Source organism: Scyliorhinus canicula, chromosome 16 (genome assembly GCF_902713615.1).
Source record: "Scyliorhinus canicula chromosome 16, sScyCan1.1, whole genome shotgun sequence".
NCBI lineage: Eukaryota > Metazoa > Chordata > Chondrichthyes > Carcharhiniformes > Scyliorhinidae > Scyliorhinus > Scyliorhinus canicula.
In genome coordinates, this window is record NC_052161.1 from 26110795 (window position 1) to 26137333 (window position 26539).

General features: G+C 42.0%; 1 protein-coding gene across 5 annotated transcripts in view; it reads left to right on the forward strand.

Moving 5' to 3' along the window:
• ccdc186 (coiled-coil domain-containing protein 186) overlaps nt 1–26539 on the forward strand; it is a 120342-nt gene that overhangs the window by 75247 nt on the left and 18556 nt on the right. For 4 of the 5 annotated variants that reach the window (XM_038821389.1, XM_038821388.1, XM_038821392.1 and 1 more), the window contains 5 exons: nt 1990–2132; nt 3181–3436; nt 7575–7764; nt 8499–8594; nt 12800–13010. In XM_038821389.1, coding sequence (XP_038677317.1) covers nt 1990–2132; nt 3181–3436; nt 7575–7764; nt 8499–8594; nt 12800–13010 — 896 coding nt within the window. The remainder of the gene's footprint in view (nt 1–1989; nt 2133–3180; nt 3437–7574; nt 7765–8498; nt 8595–12799; nt 13011–26539) is intronic. The other variant, XM_038821390.1, reaches the window with a different exon arrangement.

Consider the following 26539-nt stretch of genomic DNA (forward strand, 5'->3'; position numbering starts at 1 on the left):
TATCTCAGCCAGAAATGACAGCCAAGTTATCTTGAGATCTATACGCCCACAGTCTAAACGCTGCAGACAAGGAAAACAGCCTCTCAGTAGTTACCCTGTCACACCACTTCAGAATCTTTCAATTTCAATGAGATCACCTCTTTTAACTGCGAAAGGCATCGTCCCATTCTACTCAACCTCTCTACACAGGACAACCCTGTTATCCCAAAAATCAATTTAGTAAACCTTCAGTGAACCGCCTCTAAGGTAACTATGTCCTTTTGTTTTGGGTATGGGAAACAAAACTCGACAAAGTGTCCCAGATCTAGCCTCACCACAGCCCTGTACAATTGCAACAAGACTGCCTTACTGTTGTACTCCAAACACTTACAATAACACCAACATGCCATTGCCTCTCTAATTGCTTTCCTGCATGTTGACTTTGTTTCATGCACAAGGAAATCCAAATCCCACTGATCACCAATACTTACTAATTCTCCTATGGCTCAGTTGGTGGCACCCTCTCTCAGTTACAGTTCAAAAACCAAGGGTGGCACTCTGGTGCAGTACAGAGAAAACGCAGCACTGTCGGATGTGCCGTCTCTTGCACGGGGAGTTGAACTTTCCTGGAACAGGTTTGCAGCTTGAGTGCTACTCCATGTCAAGCATAACTGAGTGTCTCCTGCTCTGACCACCTGTCATTAGCATGTTGGAAGGATTTTGCAGCTTGATACTCAACCTGTTGGCTGCGTAATGAATGCGCTTTCCTTGGCCATCAAGTTTGGGGGTGGGTCCCAAAACCAGAGCTTCTGGCTCAAATGCCGGAATGCTACTCACTGCGCCATAAGACATCACAACAGTGACCACACTTCTGGCTGCTAACTGCATTCAGAAAAGATAGAAATGCAAATCTTACACCATTTAAAATCTTCTGAATTTCATTCCACCTAATAAAATGAATGACCTCTGTGCTTTTGCACATTATTCTCCACGTTCTTGCTGACTCATGCATGTCTGCACCCCTTTCTAGATACTTTGTCCTCCGAGTTTACTTTCCCCACCTGGCTTTGTATCATCAGCAAACTTGGCTACATTGCACGTTGCCCCTTAAGTTATTAAATTGTAATACATTTAATATCAGCTGTAAATAGTTGAGGCCCCAGCACTCATCCTTGCGACACCTGGTTAATAACAATAGCCTGACGATCTGAAAAAGCTTCTTTATTCCTACTCCATTAACTAATCCTCAATCCATGCCAATATATAATGCCCAATTATTCTAAAAAATGGCAGCCGCCCCCTCCCCCTCATTGGGTTAATGAGCCTTAATCTTGTGCAACAGCTTTTCTTGGGGCACTTTGTGAAATACATTTTGAAATCAATATATGATGTATTTGGGGCTGCTTGTATTTGGAATGGTTAGTACTGCTGCCTCCGTGCCAGGGTCCCGGGTTCAGTTCTGGCCTTGGGTGACTGTGGAATTTACACGTTCTCCCCACCTCTGCGTGGGTTTCCTCCAGTGCTCCGGTTTCCTCCCATAATCCAAAAATGTGCAGGTTAGATGGGATTACAGATATAGGGTGGGGAATGGGCCTAGGTAGAGTGCTCTTTCAGAGGGCTGGTGTAGACTCGATGGGTCGAATGGCCTCCTTCTCCACTGGAGGAGTTCTGTGCTATTCAATTGTTCCCTTTTATATAGCCTATTAATTACATTTTCAAATTTATGGATTTGTCAAACACAAATTCCCTTTTATAAAACTAAGTTGACTCTGACTAATCATGTGACTTTCTAAATGCCCTATAACCACTTCCTTTGACTTGTTAAAAATATATTTTGCTGAGTAAAAACCGGGACAGCCATAGGGAACATTGTATTTGGCTCATGTGTCCCGTTATTAGATTCAAAACCAGCCTGGGCGCTGGCTGCTCATTATTAACATTCTTGCAACTTGGGTTATTTTTATGGCTTCAATTCTTAAAAAATAATCTTGTATTCCATTCCTCACTCAGGTAAAATGTCTTGAGGATGAACGTTTGAGGACTGAAGATGAACTGTCAAAATATAAAGAAATTATCAACCGACAGAAAACCGAGTGCCAGTCTTTGCACGAACGAGTAAAGACAGTAAACCACTTGCAAGAACAGCTTGAAAGGTAACGACTAGGCGACATGGTTAGTTAAGGGGCTGGTATAGCACAGTGGGCTAAACGGCTGGCTTGTATTGCAGAATAAGGCCAGCAGCACAGGTTCAATTCCTGTACCGGCCTCTCCGAACAGGCTCCGGAATGTGGTGACTAGGGGCATTTCACAGTAACTTTATTGAAGCCTACTTGTGACAAGCGATTATTATTATTAGGTATAATAGTTTAATTTAATATGCCAAGTTACTCATTAGCATATGCACAGTCTCGGAGTTCTGCTGTATTGATTCCGATTGCCTGAGGAAGTGGGTAACATGTTTTCCAGTAGAGTTTTTTTGCATCTTCCTTATTAGTCTTGAATTTTTTCTTTTTGTTTAACCTTCCAGGGAAATGACTGGGCGGCACGGTAGTACATCAGTTAGCACTGTGGCTTCACATTGCCAGGGTCCCAGGTTCGATTCGTGGCTGGGCCACTGTCTGTGCGGAGTCTGCACGTTTTTCCTGTGTCTGCGTTGGTTTCCCTGGGTACTCTGGTTTCCTCCCACTCGTCCTGAAAGACCTGTTGTTAGGCAATCTGGACAATCTGATTTCTCCCTCTGTTGACCCAAACAGGCGCTGGAATGTGGCGACTAGGGACTTTTTACAGTAACGTAGATGCAATGTAAGCCTATTTGTGACAATAAAGATTATTATTATGATGTGGGAATAAAGAATAAAGCACCTCGTCATGATAGGACAGGCGCTCGGGCCTTTTCCCGCCTGTCATTTATTTGCAAGTTCATATGACCATCAGGGTATTTCTTATCCATGGAATAGGAGTCTCAAAATATGGACAGATAAACCAGTTGTCAAATTTCTGCTCACTTAACAATATTATATATTTGTGTAACAATCTGATTCCGTAGAAAATGTTTTATAATTTTTCTTCAGTGCATTGCTATGTTCTGATTTATAGTATTCTAGTGTTGAAATCAGCGGGCAAGATTTAATTTTTAAAAGCATACATTTTCTTCAAGTGCCAACCAGGACAGAAAAATAATCCAATGTGATTTCTTCATAGAAGCGAGCAGGAGATTCAATCACTGAAGGAGGAGGTTAACAGCCTGAACGCACTCATTACAGATCTGCAGGAAGACATTGAAGGGAGTCGCAAAAAAGAATCTGAGTTGCTTCTGTTTACGGAGAAACTGACCAGCAAAAATGCACAGCTTCAGTCTGAGAACAACACACTGCAGACACAGCTCGACAAACTAAATATTCATGAGCGGGAGTTGAGTGCGCAACTTGAAGAGTTGGGACACACTAATGTTGAACTGGTAAGAATGTAATAAACACAGGGAGAACGCCTGGATTATGAGGCTTCAGGAATTTTTTTCCTTAACCTTGTGAGTGCTGTCTGCATCGTTGAGTAGTGAAATAAGAAGAATTGAATCAATACGGGATGTTAATGCTTGAGCAGCATGTTGTGTGCTATGTGTATTGCAATTGGAAATTTCTACATCTTCTAAACAAAAAGAAACTTGGTGTAATCTTGACGACATCTTCTGAGTTTTTGGTTAATATTGCTACTTTTTCCTGCCTTCCCACATCCATGCCTGTTTTGCTTTGAATTAACTGAGCATTGTTTTCTAGTGGGAATCGGTAGCCTCTGGTCTTCCATTAAGCCCTCATGGAAACTTTGAACTATATTTTTAGTAACAAAATCCCATTGGAATACAGTAGTATGTTTTCATTCTTCCACCAGCTTTGTGGCTAAGAGGATTTGACCTACAGCGAGTGTTGACTGAAGATCTGTGGAGTATTGTGAATGTATATGTGAATAGTTAAGTTATGGTATTTTTATTGTCTTGTGTATTAGTAGAGATGTACTGGCTATTTCCGATAAGGGGAAGGCAGGCAAAGGACTTGATCCTAAACTTCAATTATGCACTTTTAAGATGTTGGATACAGATACTTGAGAAATGTGGGGCAAATATTATGCTCATTATTTACAAATATGACAAAAGGGAAATTAGTTATGTTTTGAAAGGAGTATTTAGCCACATGGTAGATCTTTAGAAAGGTTTATTCTACTTTCCACTGGACGCAAGGCTACAATACAATAAAACAGCGAAGTGTCCCGTTTGTGACAGCGTAATTCAAAGTAATCACAACAGTGGTTGGTGTGGAGTTGGTCAAGCATATTTTAAAATTAAATTGGTGTTGATCTGCTTCGTTGGCGCAGCATATGAGGCACTTTATTGAGGTGAAGGCTCATTGTCGGATCAAGTTAGGAGATGCTTTACTGTACCTGAACTAGATTTTAAGATACTGATACAGGATTTAAATGTGGAAAGGTTTTCCATAGCAACAGCAGTCACCATCATTCTCAGTCTTGCAAATTTCAATTGACCCAGCATTCAGAATCTTTATTTTTGGAGGGAGGGTGTGGGATGGTGGTTGGTAAGTTCCAGATTTCGACTACCATTTGGTTAAAAAAGTATTTCCTGTTTTAAATCCTGAATGGCCTAACCCGAAGTTTAAGATGGTGTCCTTTGGTTGTCGATATTTCCCCCACTAGAGGAAATAATTTCTTTGTATCTGCTCCATCAAAGTTTTACTCATTTTATATACTTTATTTTGATCACTTGCCTTAACCTTCGAAATTCAACATAAGAATAAAGTAGGTTAAGATAAAAGCAAATTACTTTGGATGCTGGAATCTGAACTAAAAACAGAAAATACTGGACAATTGCAGCAGGTCTGACAGCATCTGTGGAGAGAGAAGGGAGCTAACCTTTCGAGTCAGGATGACTCTTTGTCAAAGCTTTGTCAAAATGAAAGTCAGCTACTTGACTCCTCGAGCCTGTTCTGCCATTCTAAAACCATGGTTGACCATTAACAAAATTCCATAATTCCCACATCCCTTAATATCTTTTGGTTAACAAAAATCTGTCACTCAGATTAATAATTGACTTAATATATTTTGTACATGAACTCTAGGTTTTTGTTGTGATGCTATTGATACCTATGTGCATATAGATAAACTAAATCTCTGCTCCTCATCTGCCATATTATCAAAATATGTTAATCCCGATGGAAAAGGGGTGACTTCACATTTGTCCACGAAAAGGAAAATGCTGGAAAATCTCAGCAAGTCTGGCAGCATCTGTAGGGAGAGAAAAGAGCCAACGTTTGTCATCGGACTCGGACTTGCTGAGATTTTCCAGCATTTTCCCTTTCGTTTCAGATTCCAGCATCCGCAATAATTTGTTTTTATCACATTTGTCCACATTGGCCTCTCTGGCAGAGTTTCACTTACTCACTTAGTCTGTGTCATTTTGTGACTTCCTGCCCTTATCCACAAATTGGTGTAATATGCACGTTCTCGTATAAAACGTGTTAACTTCATTTTTCAGCTCATAATAGATATAGTGAAGCCTCAGGTGGATTCTCAGGCCACTGCTCTTTATGATATTTGGCTATGTGGGGCATAATTTCAAAGTTTGTAGATGACAGGAAACTTGGAAATGCAATAAACGGAGAGGAAAATAACAACAGACTCCAGGAGTACATAGACTGGTGAAATGGACAGATGGATAGCAGATGAAATGTAACCCAGAGAATTCTGACTCCATATATTTTGGTAAGAAGGAATTAATAGAAGTAATTGCAAGTGGCACGGTAGCACAATGGTTAGTTAGCACTGTTTCTTCAGAGCACCAGGGTCCAGATTCGACTCCTGGCTTGGGTTACTGTCTGTGCGGAGTCTGCACGTTCTCTGTGGGTTTCCTCCGCTTCCTCCCACAAGTCCCACAAGACGTGCTGTTAGGTAATTTGGACATTCTGAATTCTCTCTCCTTCCACCCAAACAGGTGCCAGAGTGTGGTGACTAGGGGATTTTCACAGTAACTTCAGTGCAGTGTTAATGCAAGCCTACTTGTGACAATAATAAAGATTATTATTATGAACTAAATGATAGAATTTTGAAGTTGTTGTAAGAATGGAGAGATTGGTGAGTGTTGGTATACAAATCTCTAAAGTTGGAAGACAAGTTGAGATAACTGTGAAAAAGGCATGCAGGATCATTTGCCTCATCAGTAAAAAAGCAATAGATTAATTCCAGTTGTTTATAAAGCATACAGTCGTGTTGCCAATTCTGAGTGTCACACTTAGAGAGGAGATGGATTGGAATCATACTGGAGATGAAAGACTTCACTTATGAAGACAGACTTGGAGCAGAGACGGTTAAAGGGGGCTTTGAAAGAGGAGTTTAAACTCATGAAGGGTAAAGTAAATAAGGAGTGACCATTTCTAGCGGCAGACATCAATAACCAGAGGATACAGATTTAAGGAAATCGGTACAAGAATCGGAGGCAACATGATGAGTGAAGAAAACGGATGGGCAAGTTAAGATCTGAAATGCTCATTCTGTAAGGGTGGTGGAAGCGTATTCAAATAGTGTGTTTCAGATTTACAGAGCTAATGAGTAAGCAGTAAATGGAACTAATTAGATTGTTCTTTCAAAGAGCTGGCACAGGATTGATGGGGCGAATGGCCCTTGTAGTGCTCCATTCAATAGTGAGAAGCTGTGTCCCCAGTGCAGACAGGTGGAGAGCACCACTTGTCATATCCCACCATGACAATGAACCACATATCCTCACTGTCTCCTACCTATCAACCCATATCATAAGGGCGTCTCTTCTAATTATTTGCTGGTTTCCAATCCAAAGGCACAATTCCATATTCTTAGGCTAATGTCTCTTCCCGGCTGGGTCACTGTCTGTGCGGAGTCTGCACGCCCTCCCCGTGTGTGCGTGGGTTTCCTCCGGGTGCTCCGGTTTCCTCCCACAGTCCAAAGATGTGCGGGTTAGGTGGATTGGCCATGCTAAATTGCCCGTAGCGTCCTAAGAGTAAGGTTAAGGGGGGGGAGTTGTTGGGTTACGGGTATAGGGTGGATATGTGGGTTTGAGTAGGGTGATCATTGCTCGGCACAACATCGAGGGCCGAAGGGCCTGTTCTGTGCTGTACTGTTCTATGTCTATGTCGGGTATAAATCTTTCCCACAAAATTGCTGGAAGTGAAATCTACTTATAACTGTAATTAATTTAAAGAACTAATTGTAAATATAATCCTGTGGTAATTGGTTCTTATTGAACCAAGATGAATATCAAAAAGTTAAATGTATCAAAGCTGTATATGGAAGATGAAAATTACTCTGATTAAAAAACAGTACTGTTACTGAAAAGGTGTCTACTGTATGTACTTGTCAGTGAATTGTTACTTCCATTGTTTGATGCAGGTTAGGTTCAAAAGATTTTCTTTTAATATTCCAATGTCCATGAAGGTAAATACTGGCTATGATCTGAAACCTGGCTAGTTATTTTGCTACTGATGATTGAAATGTGTAATTTTAGCCAAAAGCAGCTCCATGTCATTCAGTATATCGTGGTATTTGCTTTTGTTTGTGTACAGGTCGACAGATTGCAGAAAGAACAACACCTGCGACAGCAGGATGTGAAAACTCTGCAGAATGAGGTGATCTCTGAACAGAAGGAAGTGAGTAAGCTGACTTTACAAGTGGAGGAGCTTAAAGATGACCTTGTCACACAGAAACGAAAGAAAGCAACGAACATCAAGGACCTCACGAAACAGCTTCAGCAAGGTGGGTAGGAATTGGAAAAGTGCTACACTTGTTCACCTGAGGTGATCAGATTTTTGCCTTTGGTGTAATTTTAATCAGAATTTGAGTAATGTAGGACGGAATTCTCCGACCCCCTTTCTCTTCCCCCCCCCCCCCCCAGCCGGGTCGGAGAATCGGCGCGGCACCGCGCGAATCGCAGCACAACACCAGGACACAATCCTCCGCAGTGCGGACAATCGGCGACGGCGTGGTCGGCGCGGCACCGGTCGGCGTATGCTCCGATTCTCCGGCCCACATGTGCCGAGCAGCCATCAACAAAGAGGCGAATCCCGCCGGCGCCATTCTAACATCCTCTGAGCCGGCTGGACCTCAACGTTGAAGGGTCAGGAGGCGGCCTGTGGGGGAGGGAGCCTCCATAGTGGCCTGGCCTGCGATCAGGGCCCAATGACCAACGGGCCGGCCTCTCTGCCCCCCGGCCTCCTTTTGTCCGTGCCGGCTCCTGTCGCCCTGCGTCATTTGGCGTTGGGGCCGCCGCAGGGAAGAAGGCCACTGTGAACCGCGGCGCCGGGATCGGCAGCTGGAGCGGCCTAGGCCAATCCAGCGCCGTCCTAGCCCCCTGTGGGCCGCAGAATAGGGTCCCGGAACGGGCGCCGATGCCAGAGTAAAACATTCCCGTTTTTACTCCGGCGTCGGCACTTAGCTGCCCGTTGGATGAATCCCGCCTGTAGTTTTAACAGCATGTTGTTTTTTTCCAGCGCGACGGCGATTAGAGCAAATAGAAAATGGCAACTACGACAGCAAAGAGGCGAGCAGCATGGGAAGTCGTTCAAGTTCATCAGGTAAAAGAAAAAGTAAATACCACATTATTTTAATTTAAAAGGCCAAATATTATTTTCTTTTTACAGAAATGGATAAAGCAATATGGTCTTTCTGCTTTTGTTGGTAGTGTTGACTTCAAAAACTGGGGGAAGAAAACCAAAATGGAGGTAGCAACTTTTATCTAACTAGCTTTCGAGGTCTGTTGAGAAATTAAGGTGAAACATTGCAAAAATACCAAGTTGTACTTCAACACACTAAAAGTCCACGTGGTGTTGGAGATTTAAAACAAAATCAGTTAACTTTTTTTTTTAACCTTGTTTTGGCTGTGTCATCTCTCCCTCCCTTTATCTCTTTCCCAATCTTTGCTTTCTGTGCATGATTTAAATCTTAATTTTACTTCCTAGTTTCAACTCTGTCTCAATAAGGATTCTTCAATCTGGATGAAGAACATCACTGTTTCTCGTCTTCCTCAGGCCCTGCAGATGGTACTGCATCAGATCTGAGTTAGTTACTGTCAGTCTCTGCACAGTGAGAAAAATGTGGGCTGCTCTCAAGTGAGGTGAACAACGAGTACTGTTCCTTCGATTAAAAACAAATTACTAGTTTGCTCCAGTGGGTTGGAGAGGGGGATGGGGAGTGGGGAGGAGGACGGGGAAACAATGGGAATGAGACAGGAAGGCGCCGGAGTGTTGAGTCACCGGGCTAGCAGATTGGCTAGTCAAGGGAGTCAGGTGGGGGGGGGGGGGAGATCACAGCCAGTGGATGGCAGGGGTGGGGGTATGGGGGATGTTGTTGGGGGGGGGGGGGGGGGGGGGGGGGGGGGGAGTTGTTCTGCTGACGTGGGAAGGACTTGAAATAGGCACTGGAAAGGAGGTAGAGGGTGGAGGCAGCCAACAGGCGGGCCAGGGCCGCCCGAGAAAGGCTATGGCTGACCAGCGTGGTGGGGGGGGGGGGGGGGGGGGGGGGGTGGGTTGTGCCCCCCGACCAGGCTGATCACCTGGAACGTCAGGGGACTGAATGGGCCGGTTAAGAGGGCGCGGGTGTTCGCGCACTTGCGGGCTCTGAAGGCAGACGTAATTATGTTGTAGGAGACACATCTGAAAGTGTCTGACCAGACCAGGCTAAGGAAGGGCTGGATTAGCCAGGTCTTCCACTCGGATTGGACTCGAAGTCCAGGGGGGTGGCAATCATGCTCAACAAGCGGGTGTAATTTGAGGCGGAGGGCGTAGCCGCAGACAGGGGGGGGAAGATACCTGATGGTACGGGGCAGACTGGAGGGGAGAAGAGTGGTGCTGGTGAATATATATGCCCCGAACTGGGATGACGTGGACTTCATTAAAAGAGTGCTAGGGAAGATCCCGGACCTGGACTCTCGCAGGCTAATAATGGGGGGGGACTTTAACATGGTCCTTGACCTGGCTTTGGATCGGTCGTGTCACAGAACGGGTAGACTCCACGCAATGGCAAGGGAGCTGAAAGGGTTTATGGAGCAAATGGGGGCAGTGGACCCCTGGAGAGCCGACAGGAAGGGGGTACTTGTTTTACTCGCACGTCCATAAAAGTATATTCTAGGATAGATTTCTTCGTACTAAGCAGGGATTGTATAGGGGAGGTAAAGAACATGGAATACTCGGCAATTACTATCTCAGACCATGCCCCGCACTGGGTAGACCTGCAGATCGGGGGGGGAGAGCTACCAACGCCCGCAAAGGAGGCTAGACGTGGGACTGCTGTCGGAGGAGGGGATCTGTGAGAGGCTTCGGAGGTGTATGCAAAATTACCTGGAATCTGAAACCAAAAGAGAAATGTTGGAAAATCTCAGCAGGTCTGGCAGCATCTGTAAGGAGAGAACAGAGCTAACGTTTCTAGTCCAAATGACCCTTTATCAAAGCTAAAAAGCATAGAAAGTGGCAGATATTTATAATGTAGGGTGAGGAAATGAAAGACGAGTCATAGCCACAGAAACAAAGGGAAAATAGTGCTAATGGAAGTCCCAAGAGAGAATAAAAGGTGTGAGAGGCCAAACAGCAGATACATTAAGATCAGAGGGTAAGCTGTAACATATGTAGATGTGGGGGGAGGGGGGACGTGGGTAGGAGAGAGGTAAAATGAGAAAGGGGGACGGGAAAGCAAAGGGGGGGGTGAGATAGGGGGGAAAGGGTGTGGGGGGAATATATAAAGACAAGAAAGAAATAAAACGTAAAAGACAGTTAAAATTAAATGGAATGAAAGCAAAGGGGTCGAGGTGGGGTAGAGCTAATTAACTGAAGTTGTTGATTTCGATATTGAGACCGGATGGCTAACCGGAAGATGAGATGCTGTTCCTCCTGAAGAATCCTCATTGAGACAGAGTTTAAACTAGGAAGTAAAATCAGATTTAAATCATGCGCAGAAAGCAAAGATTGGGAAAGGTGCTGGAGGAACAGCATCACATCTTCCGAAGGCCAGTACACCATTTGCCTTCTTTACTGCCTGCTCTCCTGCATGCTTCCCTTCAGTGACTGGTGTACAAGGATAACCAGGTCTCATTGCGCATTCCCCTCTCCAAATTTATGATTCAGATAATCGTCTGCCTTCAGGTTTTGCTATCAAAGTGGATAACCTCACATTTATCCAAATTATACTGCATCTGCCACTCATTTGCCCACTCACTCAATTTCTCCAAATCACTCTGAAGGATCTCTGCATCCTCCTCACAGCTCACCCTCCCACCCAACTTGGTGTGATCTGCAAATTTGGAGATATTACATTTTGTTCCCTCATCTAAATCTTTAATATATATTGTGAATAGCTGGAGTCCAAGCACCAATCCCTGCAGTATCCCACTAGTCACTGCCTGCCAATGTGAAAACGATCTGTTAATTCCTACTCTTTGTTTCCTGTCTGCCAACCAGTTTTCCATCCATCTCAATGCACTAACCCAAATCCATACGTTTTAATTCTACTTGCTAATCTCTTATGCGGGACTTTGTCAAAAGCCTTCTGAAAGTCCAAATAAACCAAATCCACTGGCTCTCGGTCATCAACTCTACTAGTTACATCCTCTAAGAATTCCAGTAGATTTGTCAAGCATGATTTCCCCTTCATAAACCCATGCTGAGTCTGTCCGATCCTGCCGCTGTTTTCGAAGTGCTCTTCTATAAAACCTTTGATAATGGATTCCAGGATTCATCGGGTTTACAGTGCAGAAGGAGGCCATTCGGCCCATCGAGTCTGCACCGGCACTTGGAAAGAGCACCCTACCTAAGGTCCACACCTCCATCCTATCCTCATAACCCCACCTAAAACTAAGGGCAATTTGGACACTAAGGGCAATATAGAATGGCCAATCCACCTAACCTACACATCTTTGGACTGTGGGAGGAAACCAGAGCACTCGGAGGAAACCCATGCATACATGGGGAGAGCGTGCAGACTCCGCACAGACAGTGACCCAAGCCGGGAATCGAACTGGGACCCTGGAGCTGTGAAGCAGGATGTTCCCCATTATCGACGTCTCTGGCTTACTGATCTGTAATTCCCTGTATTCTCTCTACCTCCCTTTTTAAATTGTGGAGTTACATTAGCTACTCTCCAATCTGTAGGAACTGTTCTAGAGTTTATAAAATCCTGGAAAATGACCACCAATGCATCCAGTATTTATAGAACCACTTCCATAAATGCTCTGGGATGTAGATTATCGGGCTTAATGGTTTATCAAATTATTCAACTTGGTGGAATGGATTGAAATATAGAATTGACAGGATGAAGTCCGTGTTGAAGCCTCAGTGTACTTTTTGTGCTGCTTCACATACTGAATCCCCAATTGTTGCTGTGATGTGAGATTAGTTCAGCACATGATGAGAGACAGCAGTGCTAACCATTGTGCTCGTCGTGCTGCCCCTCATGATGAAATATTATGTTCAAATTCTGGGCTTAGTACTACTACAAGCTAGTTTCTCCAATATGCTTATTTTTCCAAGTGCTCCACGTAGAGAAAGTTGAAATGAATCCTCCATTTGGGGAGAAGATCATTTTTGGAATTAAATTGTGTTGAATTATTTCTCGGGCACAGATTGGAAATTGCCCATAGTTGCTGAATGTATTGAATGTCCAGCAATGAGACACAACTCCAAAATGTATATAGTTTTTAAACTTCATTTTCTGAGTCCAGAAGAATATAATCATCTTTGTTTGAGTAAATGCACATGCATTATTTTCTATTTACTCCAGAAATCATCTTTGTATTACAATCCAGGTTCTCTCGATGCACGGTGCAATAAAGAAGAGCGATCACACGAGAATATTGGCTGTACTGTGCAGGCTGATAGTTTCCCTGAAGTGGACAAGACTGTACTGATAGAACGTATTGTGCGGCTGCAAAAAGCACATGCTCGTAAAAATGAAAAAATTGAATTCATGGAGGATCATATTAAACAGTTGGTGGAGGAAATTCGAAAGAAAACAAGGTGAGTTGATTTATCGGGCCAATTTGATAGTTATTATTCATCCAATATACTTGATAAAAGATTAATCTCATTTAAGACTGTCTATACCAAATCATGGGTGCTATTAGGAGCTTCTAGTCTATTTTGCTATTTTAAAGCAACCATCATGGAGAGTAGTGGTTTCCTGTCAGGTACTTAGATTTTATTGACTTGCGTGGCTGCAGCGAGAATTGCTCAATGGATTCCTTGCTTTCATTGGCCATTTTGATTCCTTTCCGGCGCTTGGAAAAATGGAAGCAGTAGGCAGTTCAGATATTGAAGAATTATTGAGTAAATTGGAGTCTCCTTGACACTAAAGACAATAACAAATGATTTGTCAACTAAAAACTGTGCGATCGCACTTTGGACGTTTCAGTTCATTTCCTTCATGTCTGGTTTGAATATTTAATGTGCGTCAGCGCATTACAACCCTTTTTGTAACCATAAATAATAAATCCTGTGCATACGCGCATTTACCTTGCTCTCTATTGTTCTCTCACATGTTCTCCTGTATCTCTATGTTGAATTGTGATGGATGGGGTAGGTTGGGTGGGGCTTGCGCAATTTCTGTCAGGACACCTGGAAATTCAGGTTTCCCTGGATGCTATGGAGTTTTGACTCCATCCGTGCCTTGTTTTGATTTGATGGATTCTTGACCTGGAAATCAACCTGATTGACAGGCTTGGTTTCCAGTCGGGCAGCCAACGCTCTGGAGCAGACCACAGTTGCAGGTAAGTCAGCGATATACACTCAGCTTTGCAAAGCTGTCCATGTCTGTCTTTAGTTCTTCTGCTTCCCGAGACTTGGAACTTTTGCCAACCACTTTTAAATTTGCAACGGCTGCAGTACTCCAATATTTAAATGCACAATGAGTCTTGTGAGAGCAGGTTGGCTGCACGCCTCTCGCGTGTCTGCGTGGCTTTCCTCCGGGTGCTCCGGTTTCCTCCCACAGTCCAAAGACACGCAGGTTAGGTGGATTGGCCATGCTAAATTGCCCTTGGTGTCCAAAAAAAACATTAGATGGGGTTATTGGGTTACGGGTGGAAGTGAGGGCTTAAGTGGGCCGGTGCAGACTCAATGGGTCAAATGGCCCCCTTCTGCAATGGGTTAAATGGTCCCCTTCTGCACTGTATGTTCTATGTTCTAATACTCTCAAACATGAAGGTAGATCTATTTGGACCTATTATTTTAAAAACATTATATAAAGCTTCAATTTTTTTAAAATTTAGAATACACCATTATTATTTCCAAAGAAGGGGCAATTTTGCATTGCCAATTCATCTACCCTATACATCTTTTTGGGTTGTAAGGGTAAGACCGACGCAGACACTGGGAGAATGAAGCTTCAATTTTTAACTGCAAAGTAACATTGACTGCAGGAAAAATAATTCTACTGGGGATTGAACAGCAGCTATCACGTTATTGCAATTACAGCACGTAAATGTTTTGAAGCAATGCATTCTTTTTCTATATGATATAATTGTTCATGTTTTAAAATTAGTATGATCAAATTGAGAAGAGATTAAAAGTATACAGATTTTTAAAATCCACGAACTGGTTTTCTAGTCCACTTTGGGAACAATAACATTAGGACACTTTATTGTTAGCAGTAAAGAAAATGAATGCTTGCCAAGGAAGGAGAGATTAGAAGTTGTGACTGAAAGCTTATGAAGAGTTGGGCTTTGAGAAGGGTTTTGCAAGTGGAAAGGTAAATCATTTTAGGGAGGAAGTTCCAGGGGAGAGTAGGTTACTGAAAGCGTACATTAGGGTTTCAACAGCAGCATGCCTGTGTTGGCCTGATGCCTAATGAAAGTAGGATGCAGGGTTTTAAACTTGACTAAGAATGGAACTGGATGCCAAGGTTGTAAATTGTCCAGTAAAGCTTAAGTGAGAGCTTCCAAGGACAAGGAATGGAGTCGGTGGGACGAGAAAGAATATTACGACAGGATCCAAAGACGATGGCTTTGTTCTTCCCAATGTTAGGCCATAAGACATAGGAACAGAATTAGGCTATTGGGCCCATCAAGTCTGCTCTGCCATTCATTCGTGGCTGATATGTTTTTCATCTCCATTTTCCTGCCTTCTCCCCATAGTCCCGATCCCTTTGTTGAGACAAAGGAGATTATGACTCATTTGTTACTTGTCAGGTAAGCAATAAAACAGCATTGCTGCATTTAAGGAGCTGAGAACAGTGGTAGTGAGGTCTGTGTGAAAGCAGCGTGATATAATGGAGGCTAATGGGCAAGTACCAGGGATAAAATTGGTAGTACAGAATGCGAGTATTGCTGGGAAAAAAAGACATACTATCAAAGGTTGTCTCTTGCACGTGGGATAGCTCACAAGAATGTTTCACCATAATGGAGGAACAGTGGTTTATACTGCGGGAGAAGACAATGCTGATTGGTTGGCATGTGGGCTCTTGATTGGTGGAAACATTGTCATGGCAATTGGAGCATGTAACAGTTAATTGCCCAGATTTGTTCAAATTCAGAATGGGCAGATTGACTCTGATCAAGATATTGCCCTGGGGAATGAAGCAGGGAATAACTTCCCTAAGCTTCTGTTTAGTTGATAAAACACTGTTTGGATATGTCCCTTTTGCCCCCAAAGGACAGGGTTCTGCGTGTGACTATATGTGGCTTCTAACATGTGTAGATAAACTACCCTGCGAGCCTGACTGACTGTCTTAGATTTTTTTTATCTGTGTAATTCTTCGCACAATCAGGATTAGGCAGTTAATTGTTCGATGCTGCATTCTCCATGGCACTGCCTCCACCAGCCAGTGTCAACATGTGAACCAACCAGCACACTCTTCCCATACAGTGTAAATTGTTGTTCCCCTTTACAGTTGGAAAATTTTTGCAAGCTATCCTAATGAGTGCAAGATGAAATATTTTGATAGCATTTATCCCTAGAAAAAGAGATATGCTGGCAATCCCAGCATATTTACTTTGCAGGGGATGGAAGAGGAGCACCGCCGCTTTTGGATCAATAGGACTGAAACCATGTAAAGCCTACTTGTGGAACCAGATGGAGAGGCAGTGCAATGAGACTGGCATGGCGAGCTCTATTGAATGCCATTATAAAGTCCAGGAGGTATGATGCATCGTGGTTACAGACAGATATTCTTTCATGATCACAATATTTTTTTAAAAATGTAACCATGAGAGAAAATTGGAATTGGAATTAGAATTGGAACTGAAACTATTTGCTTCTGTAGCAGGACAAATCCAACCCAGCAATTACCACCCCATAAACCTACTCTCCAAGTAATGAATGGTGTGATCAAAAGTGCTATCTAGCGGCAGTCACTCAGCAATAACCTGGATTTGCAAGGGGCAATCGGCTGCTGACCTCATTACAGCCTTGGTCCAAACATGGGCAAAAGATCTGAACTCGGATGGGATGAGCGTTACTATCCTTGACATCAAGGCTATACTTGAATGTGGCATCAAGGTGCCCATCAAACCCTTTTGTGGTTTGGGGGAGGGGGAGACACCCTTTACTAGTTGCAATCATCCCTAGCAAAAATGAAGATGGCATAGTTGTTGGCGGTCAATCACCTCACTTCCAGGACATTGCTGCAGCAGTTCCTCAGAGCCGTGTCCTTGGGCCAACCACCTTCAACTGCTTCGGCAATGACCTTCCTTCCATCATCAGATCAGAAGTGGTTCACTGATGTTTGCTGAAATGTTTAGCACTGTTCATGACAATTCGGATCTGATGATGGAAGGAAGGTCATTGCCGAAGCAGTTGAAGGTGGTTGGGCCAAGGAAGCTGCCCTTGCCCATATGCAGCAAAACCTGGACAACATTCACCCTTGGGCTGATAAGTGGCAATTTACCTTCATGCCATAAATGCCAAGCAATGACCATCTCCAACAAGCGAGAATCCAAACATCTCCCCTTGACATTCAATGGCACCACATCACTGAATTCCCCACTATCAATGTATTGGAGGATTTACCACTAAGTAGAAACTGAACTACACCAACATATAAATACTGTGGCTGCAAGGACAGGTCAGAGACTAAGAATTATGCAGCAAATAACTCGATTGACTCTGCAAAGCTTGTCCACCATCTACAAGGAACATGTGATGTATGTGATGGAATACTCTGCACTTGACTGGATAAATGCAGCTCCAACAACAGTAAAAGGCTTGACACCATCCAGGTCAAAGCAGCCTGCTTGATTGACCCCCTGTCCACCACCTTAAACATTCACTCTCTCTTCCACTGACGCACATGAATTACAGTGGTTCAAGAAGGATGCTCGCTACCACTTTAAGGACAATTGGGGAGGGGCAATGAATAGGGACTTAGCCAGAAACTCCCATATTCTAGTGGGAGGCAGTTGGGCAGTGGTATGTTCACTAGACTAGTAATCCAGAGACCCAGAGTAATGCTCTGAGGATCCGGGTTCAAATCCCATTATGGAGGATGGTGAAATTAGAATTCAAAACATTTGGAATTAAAAGTCGAATTAAGTCAGGTCGATTGTTGTAAAAACTCATCTGGTTCACTAATGTCCTTTTAGGAAAGGACATCTGCCACCCTTACCTTGTCTGGCCTGCATGTGCCTCCACAGCAATCTGGTTAACTCTTAAATTCCCTTTCAAAATGGCCCAGTAATCCACTCTGTTCAAAGGAAATCGGGGATGGGCAATAAATATAGGCCCAACCAGTGATACCCTGCATATTTGAATTCAGGTCATAAAACCTCATTGCAATGCAGGCAAAGATTAAAGTGAAATGAAACTGAAGTTCTTTACACTTTAACACACAAATACAGAAACACAATTTTTGAACTTAAAGCTATGGTATAGATTATACCCCACAAACATGTATATCTTACTTAAAATCGCCTCTATTTTCTAAACATAGCCAATAATTTGATAGCAAAATGCTGATAATATTGTTTGAATATGATTATATGCACGTCATTCTTTATTTAGAAAGTTATAATGTGACCTTTTTGAAAGTTCAATCTTTGCAAACATTTAGTATTCGGATAGTATTTGTTTATCAGGACTTGTGTGCGATGAATCTCTTTCTGTATGTTTAGGTAACCAATCTTTTGGCATTATTGCTGTCAACAAATAAACTTTTTAAAATTTCTAGGTCTTTGTAGAGTAGAAATAGGGAGGTGGTGTAAGTTTTATTTGAATATGGTAGGGCTGAGCTATGAATCAGAGCTTTTTTTTCTACTTTAAAAAAAATAAAAGTGATCAAACTCCTAAAGGGTTGATATATGGATCACAGTTATAGTAACCTTAAATTTATACACTTTTATTTAATATTGCAAACTGACTAAGAATGAGTACTCTGTGTAATTGTAAAGCAGGTTCAAAGAAATTGTTCCGAACTCCATTTAAATTATAATAGAGGTCATTAAGCCACCGTATTATTGGAGCTCTTCACTGTTCTACATCAGGAATGGCATATTTGAAACAAAGGGATAATTCAAAGCTGGTGTCTGCTTTTATGTTTTAATTGATAATCCAAATTGTCTAAACAGTAGTGTTATGCAGTGTTCTTTACAGTGTAATACACTGTCAGCTGTTCCAAGGATCAAAGAACCAGAATTTTCTTTAATGTTTAATGACCAAGTTGTATTTTAGATAAATCTGGATGGGGACACAGAAAGAGGAGCAAGCCTTATGGCCACTTGAGCATATTCTGTCTTCTATTATATCATGGCAGATCTGTCCACCATACTTTTCCCTTATTCTCTTGAGTCCTCACCTAATTTTTCCATTCTTGATCTTGAACGTTTTAATTGACCCAGCCTCCACGACCTATCGGGGAGAGAGTTTCTCTTCTGCTGCCTTTGCAAAATAATGATTTCTGCTAGCTGGCTGTCTAATTCTAAGATATCCCATTGTTATGGATACTCTTATCAGAGGAAATTGTTTCTCTAACTGCCCTATGACCCCTTTAAACACCTCAGTTGAATCCCGTCCGAACTCCAGGCATTGAAAACTGAAGTTCTATGTTAGAATTTTTAACTTTTCAAAATGTATGAGGACGTATCTCAATTTACTATGAATCTTCGGCTTTACTATTAATTCCAGTTTCCTGAATGCTGATCCAGCGTGGAACACATTCCTAACTAACACCTGGAAAGTTGTGAATTTAGTGTATGATTTTGCTAAAAACATTACAAGGGTGAAGACTGGTTTGCATCATACTCTGAGGAAGTGGCTTCGGTCATTGAAGCAAAACTCAGAATATCATCACAGAATGAACCCTTTCCTGGGAGACAATGGCGTAGCGGTATTATCACTGGACTAGAAATCCAGAGACCAAGAGTCATGCTCTGGGGACCCAGGTTCAAATCCCGCCATGGCATTGATATTTGAATTCAATAAAAATCTGGAATTAAAAATGTAATGATGACCGTGAAACCATTGTCAATTATTGTTAAATCCATCACTAATGTCCTTTAGGGAAGGAAATCTGTCATCCTTACCTGGTCTGGCCTAGATGTGACTCCAGATCCACAGCAACTCTTAAGTCCCCTCCAGGACAGGCAGTAAATACTGGCCCAGCCAGCAATGCCACATCCTGTGAATGAATTTTTAAAAATAATTATAGTGGCTAAAAATGCATTGCGATGACCAACAAGGAAACTGGCTTAATCATGTTCTCTAGGTGTGTATGAGAAGATACAAAATGAATTCACAATGAGATGAAGAAAGCACTAAGCTTTCAGTCCAGAAGAATACAACACTTGAATCTACTCATGGAAAGCTTATTCCTGAAGCCAAAGAGAGAAGTACTGCATAGAAGACTTGGATAAACATTTTCAGATGAAACCACTGTTTCTGACACAGCATTTAAACACAATCCACAGGCTTTAAGACGTCAAGAAGCTTGAACGGGAGCCATGTATAAATGAACTTGAAAAGGCAATCTGTTCCACAGCATCAGAAAGGCTGCAGAATAAAAAGAATTCCAAGAATATGCTGCAACAGGGAAAACTAGTTGTACAGCACCTGCAAATGTTTTGCTTCCCTTCTGGAGGAAGACTCTCTATAAAGCCAAACGAGTTGTTTGGAAATCTCTTTAATATTGCAAGCCTTCGAGCATGATGTAAAATCAAACAGGGTGGCACAGTGGTTAACACTGCTTCCTCTCAGCACCAGGGACCCGGGTTCGATTCTAGCCATGGCCATGTGTGGAGTTTGTATGTTCTCCCCGTGTCTGTGTGGGCTTCCTCTAGGTGCTCTGGTTTCCCCTTTCAGTTCAAAGATGTGCAGATTGGTCATGATCGATGTGCGCGGATAGGGCGAGGGAATGGGCCTAGATAATGTGCTCTTTTGGAGGGCCGGTGCAAACTCGATGGGCTGAATGACCTCCTTCTGCACTGTAGGGATTCTATGGACTAATAGAACTTATTTTTGCCCATGATTTAGGGCTCTGAAATTGAGCAACAATTTTGCTAATTTGGATTAACTATCAGTCCTAAAGAAGATGTTGCAGTATTTTTGGCACCAGAGATTTAGTAGCTAAAACCATGACAAAAATTGCACATTGTTCCAGCCACATAGATTCAATTGTATATCATAACTTAGCTTGCTTATAGATAATATTCCTATAATACAAAGACAGCAACCACATTTGATTAATTGACTAAACTTGTGAAGAATAACAGCCAGTTTTAAAGAAAATTATTCAAGGGATGTGAGCTTCACTGGCTAGGCTAGTATTGGCAATCTACTTGTGCGACACATTTTGGGATGAGCGACCGTATTTTGATAAGAGGTTTTCATCAAGATGGAGAGTGAAGAAGTTGATTCTGAGACTAGGGTCCTGAATCTTAATAAAGGAAACTACAATGATATGAGGCGTGAGTTGGCTGTGATCGTTTCGGGAATATTACCTAAAGGGATGACGGCGGATAGGCAATGGCAAACATTCAAGTACTTGGGGTAACTGCAACAATTGTTTATTCCCGTCTGGCACAAAAGTAACGGGAAAGGAAGCCAATCCATAGCTTACAACGGAAATTGGAGATAGTATTCAATCCAAGGAAGTAGTATGTAAATTGGCCAAGAGAAACAATAGGCCTGAGTATTGGGAACAGTTTAGAATTCAGCAAAGAAGGACCAAGGGATTGATTAAGAAGGGGAAAATAGAGTACGAGAGTAAACTTGCAGGGATCATTAAAAACTGACTGTGAAAGTTTATATAGGTGCGAGAAGAGAAAAGGATTGGCGAAGACAAATATAGGTCCCTTACAGTCAGAAAAAGGGGAATGTATGATATGGGATAAAGAAATGGCTGAACAACCAAGTACATACTTTGGTTTGGTCTTTACAAATGGGGACACAAATGATACCAGAACTGTGTGGGAACACAAGGTTAGTGAGGAAGAGGATCTGAAGGTGATCAATTCAAAATGATGTTGAGGACATTGATGTGATTGAAGGCTGGTAAATACACAGGGCCTGATCATCTACATTCCAGAGTACTTAAAGAATTGACTCTAGAAATAGTGGATGCATTGGTGGTCATCTTACAGGATTCTATAAACTCTGGAATAGTTCCTGCAGATTGGAGGGGAGATAATACAACTCCACTATTTAAATGGTGCGATAGAGAGAAAGCAGGAATTATAGACCCGTAAGCCTGACGTTAGTAATGGGGAAAATTCTAGAAACCATTATCAAAGATTTTATAGCAGTGCACTTCGAAAACAGTGGCAGGGTCAGACTGAGTCAACATGGATTTATGAAGGGGAAATCATGTTTGACAAATCTACTGGAATTCTTTGAGGATAGAACTAGCAGTCGATGAGAAGGAGCCAGTGGATGGGGTTTATTTGGACTTTCAGAAGGCTTTTGACAAAGTCCTGCATAAGAGATTAGTGTGTAAAATTAAAGTGCATGGGATTAGGGGTAGTGTATTGAGATGGATAAAAAAAAACTGATTGGCAGACCGGAAACAGAAGGAATTAACGGGTCTTTTTCAAATCGTCAGGGATCGGTGCTGGGATCCCAGCTATTCACAATATATATTAATAATTTAGATGAGAGAACAAAATGTAATATCTCCAAATTTGCTGATGGCACTGAATTGGGTGGGAGGGTGAGCTGTGAAGAGGATACAGAGGAAGTTGATTGAGTGGGCAAATAAATAGCAGATAATTTTTATAAATGAGAGGTTATCCACTTTGGTTGCAAAAACGAGATGGCAGACTATTATCTGAATGGCCTTAAATTAGGAGAGGGGAATTTGCAATGAGACCTGGGTGTCCTTATATGCCAGTTACTGAAGGTAAGCATGCAGCTACAGCATTCAGTTAAGAAGCCAAATAGTATGCTGGCCTTCATTGCGAGAGGATTCGAGTACAGGAGCAGGGATGTCTTGTTGCAATTATACAGTGCCTTGGTGAGGCCACACCTGGAAATATTGCGTGCAATTTTGGTCTCATCTGAAGAAAGATGTTCTTGCTACAGAGGGAGTACAAAAAGATTTACCTGACTGATTCCTGGGATGGCGGGACTGACGTATGAGGAGACTGAGACAGTTAGGATTGTATTTGCTGCAGTTCAGGTGAATGAGGGGGATCTCGTAGAAACCTATAAAATTCTAGCAGGACTAGACCGAGTAGATGCAGGAAAGATGTTCCCAATGGTGCGCGTGTACAGAGCCTGAGGTCACAGTCTGACGAAAGGAGGTAGATCATTTAGGATAGAGATGAAGAGAAATTTCTTCACCCAGAGAGTGGTCAGCCTGTGAAATTTGTTACCACAGGAAGTAGTTGAGGCCAAAACATTGCATGTTTTCAAGAAAGAGTTGGATATAGCGCCTTGGGTGAAGGGGATCAAAGAATATGGGGGGAAAGGGGAATTATGCTTTTGAGTTGGATGATCAGCCATGATAATGAATGGTGAAGCAGGCTTGAAAGGCTGTATGAGGCCTCCTATTTTCTATGTTGTCCGCAATTGCCCTTGAGAAAGTTGTGGTTAGTTGCCTTTTTGAAACACAGCAACGTGTGGTGTAGGTACATTACAGTGCTGTCAGGAGGGGAGATAAAAGATATACGAACATGTGCCTCAAGCAGCAATGCTGCATGGCAGCATGACCTGGGAAATCTATACAGGCTGGAGAGATGGCTAGTTTGTTTTCACACACTTACTTCACTTTATCCTAAATATCAGGGGGAAGAACATTTCTGACACCGCTTCTCAAATATAGACACCTACCTCTGATAGCTTGATAACCAAAATCAGATTAAAGATGGGCACAGACCACAGATGGCTCAAGGTGACTTTGGCAACGTGGGTTCAGATTCAAAGCGGAACTTGCAAACCGTCAACGTCGATGCCACAAGCTGGGAAGATGCACCTAACAACAGCCCACATTGGATAGTTGCACTGCATCAGGGCGATTAAAACTGTAGCTTGGTGCGAGGAAAGGTCGCAAAGAGGAAAGCGTTTCAAGGGACAATATGTGAAGAGTTCCACCAATTAGCCGCGTGATACACATCTGTATTACCTGTGGTGAGGTTTTTTTTGGCCACTTGAATTGCACCATGGCAAAATAACTAATCTTCTTTGGTTCTGACACCATCTTTTGAGATGAACAGTTACCACAGAGACATCATGATGAATCGGAAGCATTATTTCGCCCTTTGCCTTCAGATAAAGGCAAAAATTCCGTTAACCTTTTTGATTACATTTTGTACATGTCCACTAGCTTTTAGTAATTTGCTTCACTCCATTTGAGAAAATATACCAGTTTATCTCAGAGGCAAAGTGGATGCCCTCCCACTTGCCCCACATTGAACGCCATCTGCTGCAGTTTTGCCTGTTCAGTTGATCTGTCCCTGCCTCTTTGTGACTTCCTTCTCCCATCTGTACAACTTATTTTACTTAGTGTCATCTGCAACTTTAGATATGCAACTCTCTATTCAACTCCTTCATCCAAGTCATTAATATACATCGTGAAATACTGAGACCATGGTACAGTTAGTTGTGAAAATACCACTCGTCATATTCAGCAACCCCATTCTATTTCCGACATACCAGTTACCAGTCTGTATCCTTGGGCTTTCATTTTTGATGTTTTGTGCAGATCCTTAGCAAATACCTCCTTAAAGTACATAAAGACAACCTTTTTGGATATCCTCCTAAATACCATAAGAAATAGGAGCAGAATTAGGCCACTCGGCCCATCGAGTCTGCTCCTCCATCCAATCATGGCTGATATTTTTCTCATCGCCATTCTCCTACCTTCTCCCCATAACCCCTGATCCCCGTGCCAGTGAACTTCCTGATAATTACAAGTAGATTAATCAGAAATGAGCAACCCTTCATAAATTTAAAATGTTCCTTTCTGTTCAACTTATTCTTGTCCAAATGCTCGTCACTTTGTATCTGATGATAGATTCGGTAACCTCCCCAGAACTGATTTTGATTTATTGTAACTTGATTTCTCCCTCCCTCTCTTCTTAAATAATGGAGTGTTGTTTACCAGTCGACCGACTGAAAAGAGCTTTGGAAAATTACAACGAATGCACCTGCAATTTATTTTGTTTATTGCAATAGTCTGGGATGAAAACCATTATGTTCTGGAAATGTATCTATCAAAGTCCAATTATTTTCTCAATTATCATTTTTTCCATAATGTTCTTTTCACATATGTGTAGGTATTCCTATGGGGGGCAGTTTAGCTCAGTTCACTGGACAGCTGGTTTGTGATGCAGAACAAGCCAACAGCACGGGTTCAATTCCCATATTGGCTGAGGCCATTCATGAAGGCACCACCTTCTCAACCTAGCCCCTTGCCCGAGCTATGGTAATCCTTCGGTTAGATCACCAGTCAGTTCTTCCCCCACAAAGGGGAATTCAACCTATGGCCATATGGGACTATGGTGACTTTACTTACTAGGTCTTCCTGTGTCATTGATATTTTGGCTCCCTTCTCCACTGTGAAAAAGAATACAAAGTATTCATTCAACAAGTCTGGCATTTATTTGTTTTCCTTTACAGTAGCTGTTTTTAATAGATAATATCCTCTTTACCGCTGTCTGTCTCTGAATGTGCTTTTAGCAACTTCTGTTACTTTTCATACACCTGCATATTTTTTTAAAATTCCGTTTCTGCACCTCATTACTTTCTTTGTAACTCTTTGTCGCTGGGTTTATACGTTTCCTTGTATTTGTGCAAGCCTCTTTTAAAGCCTCTTTTATCTTGACTAGTTTGTATCTTGCTTGTTGACTCTGGTTCTTTAACTACACAAGTGGAGCCGTTGCCTTTCAGCGTTAAGTACTGGTACTGTAATCATAGTAAATATTTCCGTGTATAATTAGCATCATATGTAGATTTACCATTAACATTCTGCCTAGTTTAATGTGGTCAATGTCTTTGTTTATCCCTCCTAAATTGATCTTAAATTAAAATCCTGCTTCTGAATCTCACTTCTCCCTCTCAAACTTAATATTATGTCCGGTCATATTCTGGCCATGGTTCATAACACATTCCCTTTCTGTCAGATTATTAATTCATTCTAGTCTGAAGCAAAAATGTCTATGCCAATAAAGAATTTTATTTGTGGGAGAAAATTAAAATATTTTTGAACATGCAAAATCCTGATAATTACAGATTAGTTGTCTTAATGGGCATTAGTGGAAAATGTTAGTTTGTATAATGCCATTGAACATATAAAAAAACACAGCAATCAAAGGAAATAATTGGAATGGTTTTGGCAATAACAACCCAAGCTTAAAAATGTGCTGAACTTCTTTAATGGGGTACCTAAGATGGTAGACAAAGGCAATCCAGTAGAGAGCATAGACTTAGATTTTCAGAAGGCATTTGTGATCGTTCTCTTTATTAGATTAGGAAGGAATCTTATGATCCACAAAACACTCAACATATTGTTGGGAAGACTGAGCATTGCTTGAACAACAGAAGACAGATGGTGATAAATGGAAAGTGTTCAACTTTGGGAAACAGTAGCCAGTAGTCAAGTATAGACATCTGTTCTGGGACCATTGCTATTTACAGTATTTGTGAGTTATGAGAATAAGATGTCTTTGCAGCTATATATAATATTTGCTGATGATGCAAAGCTCTATGGGCAGGTTGCAAATAGAAAGGAAATCTGGCAATTTTCAGAGAAATACGCTTAGATGGGCAAGTGTATTTTAATGTGAATAAATGTAGGTCACTTTTTTTTTAGAAGAGATGAGGATAACATATATATGTATTGTATAGCATAAAAGAGTTGGCGTTACTACATTTTATGGGGTGGGGTGTCTAAACTAGTTTTAAAGGAAATAAGCACAAAAGGTGTCTTATTTATAATGGGCTGACTGAGATGTTGACTATATCTAATTACTGGAGTAAGGAGGCCTAAGGGAGACAGGTTTTTGAATTATTGAACGCTAAACATGCTATTTATTTGCTTTTAGTATAGGACTTGAGGTATATACAAAACTTGCATGGCTTGGGTAAAGTTAGAGAGATAAGAAGAATACTCTGCCCCAATGTGATTG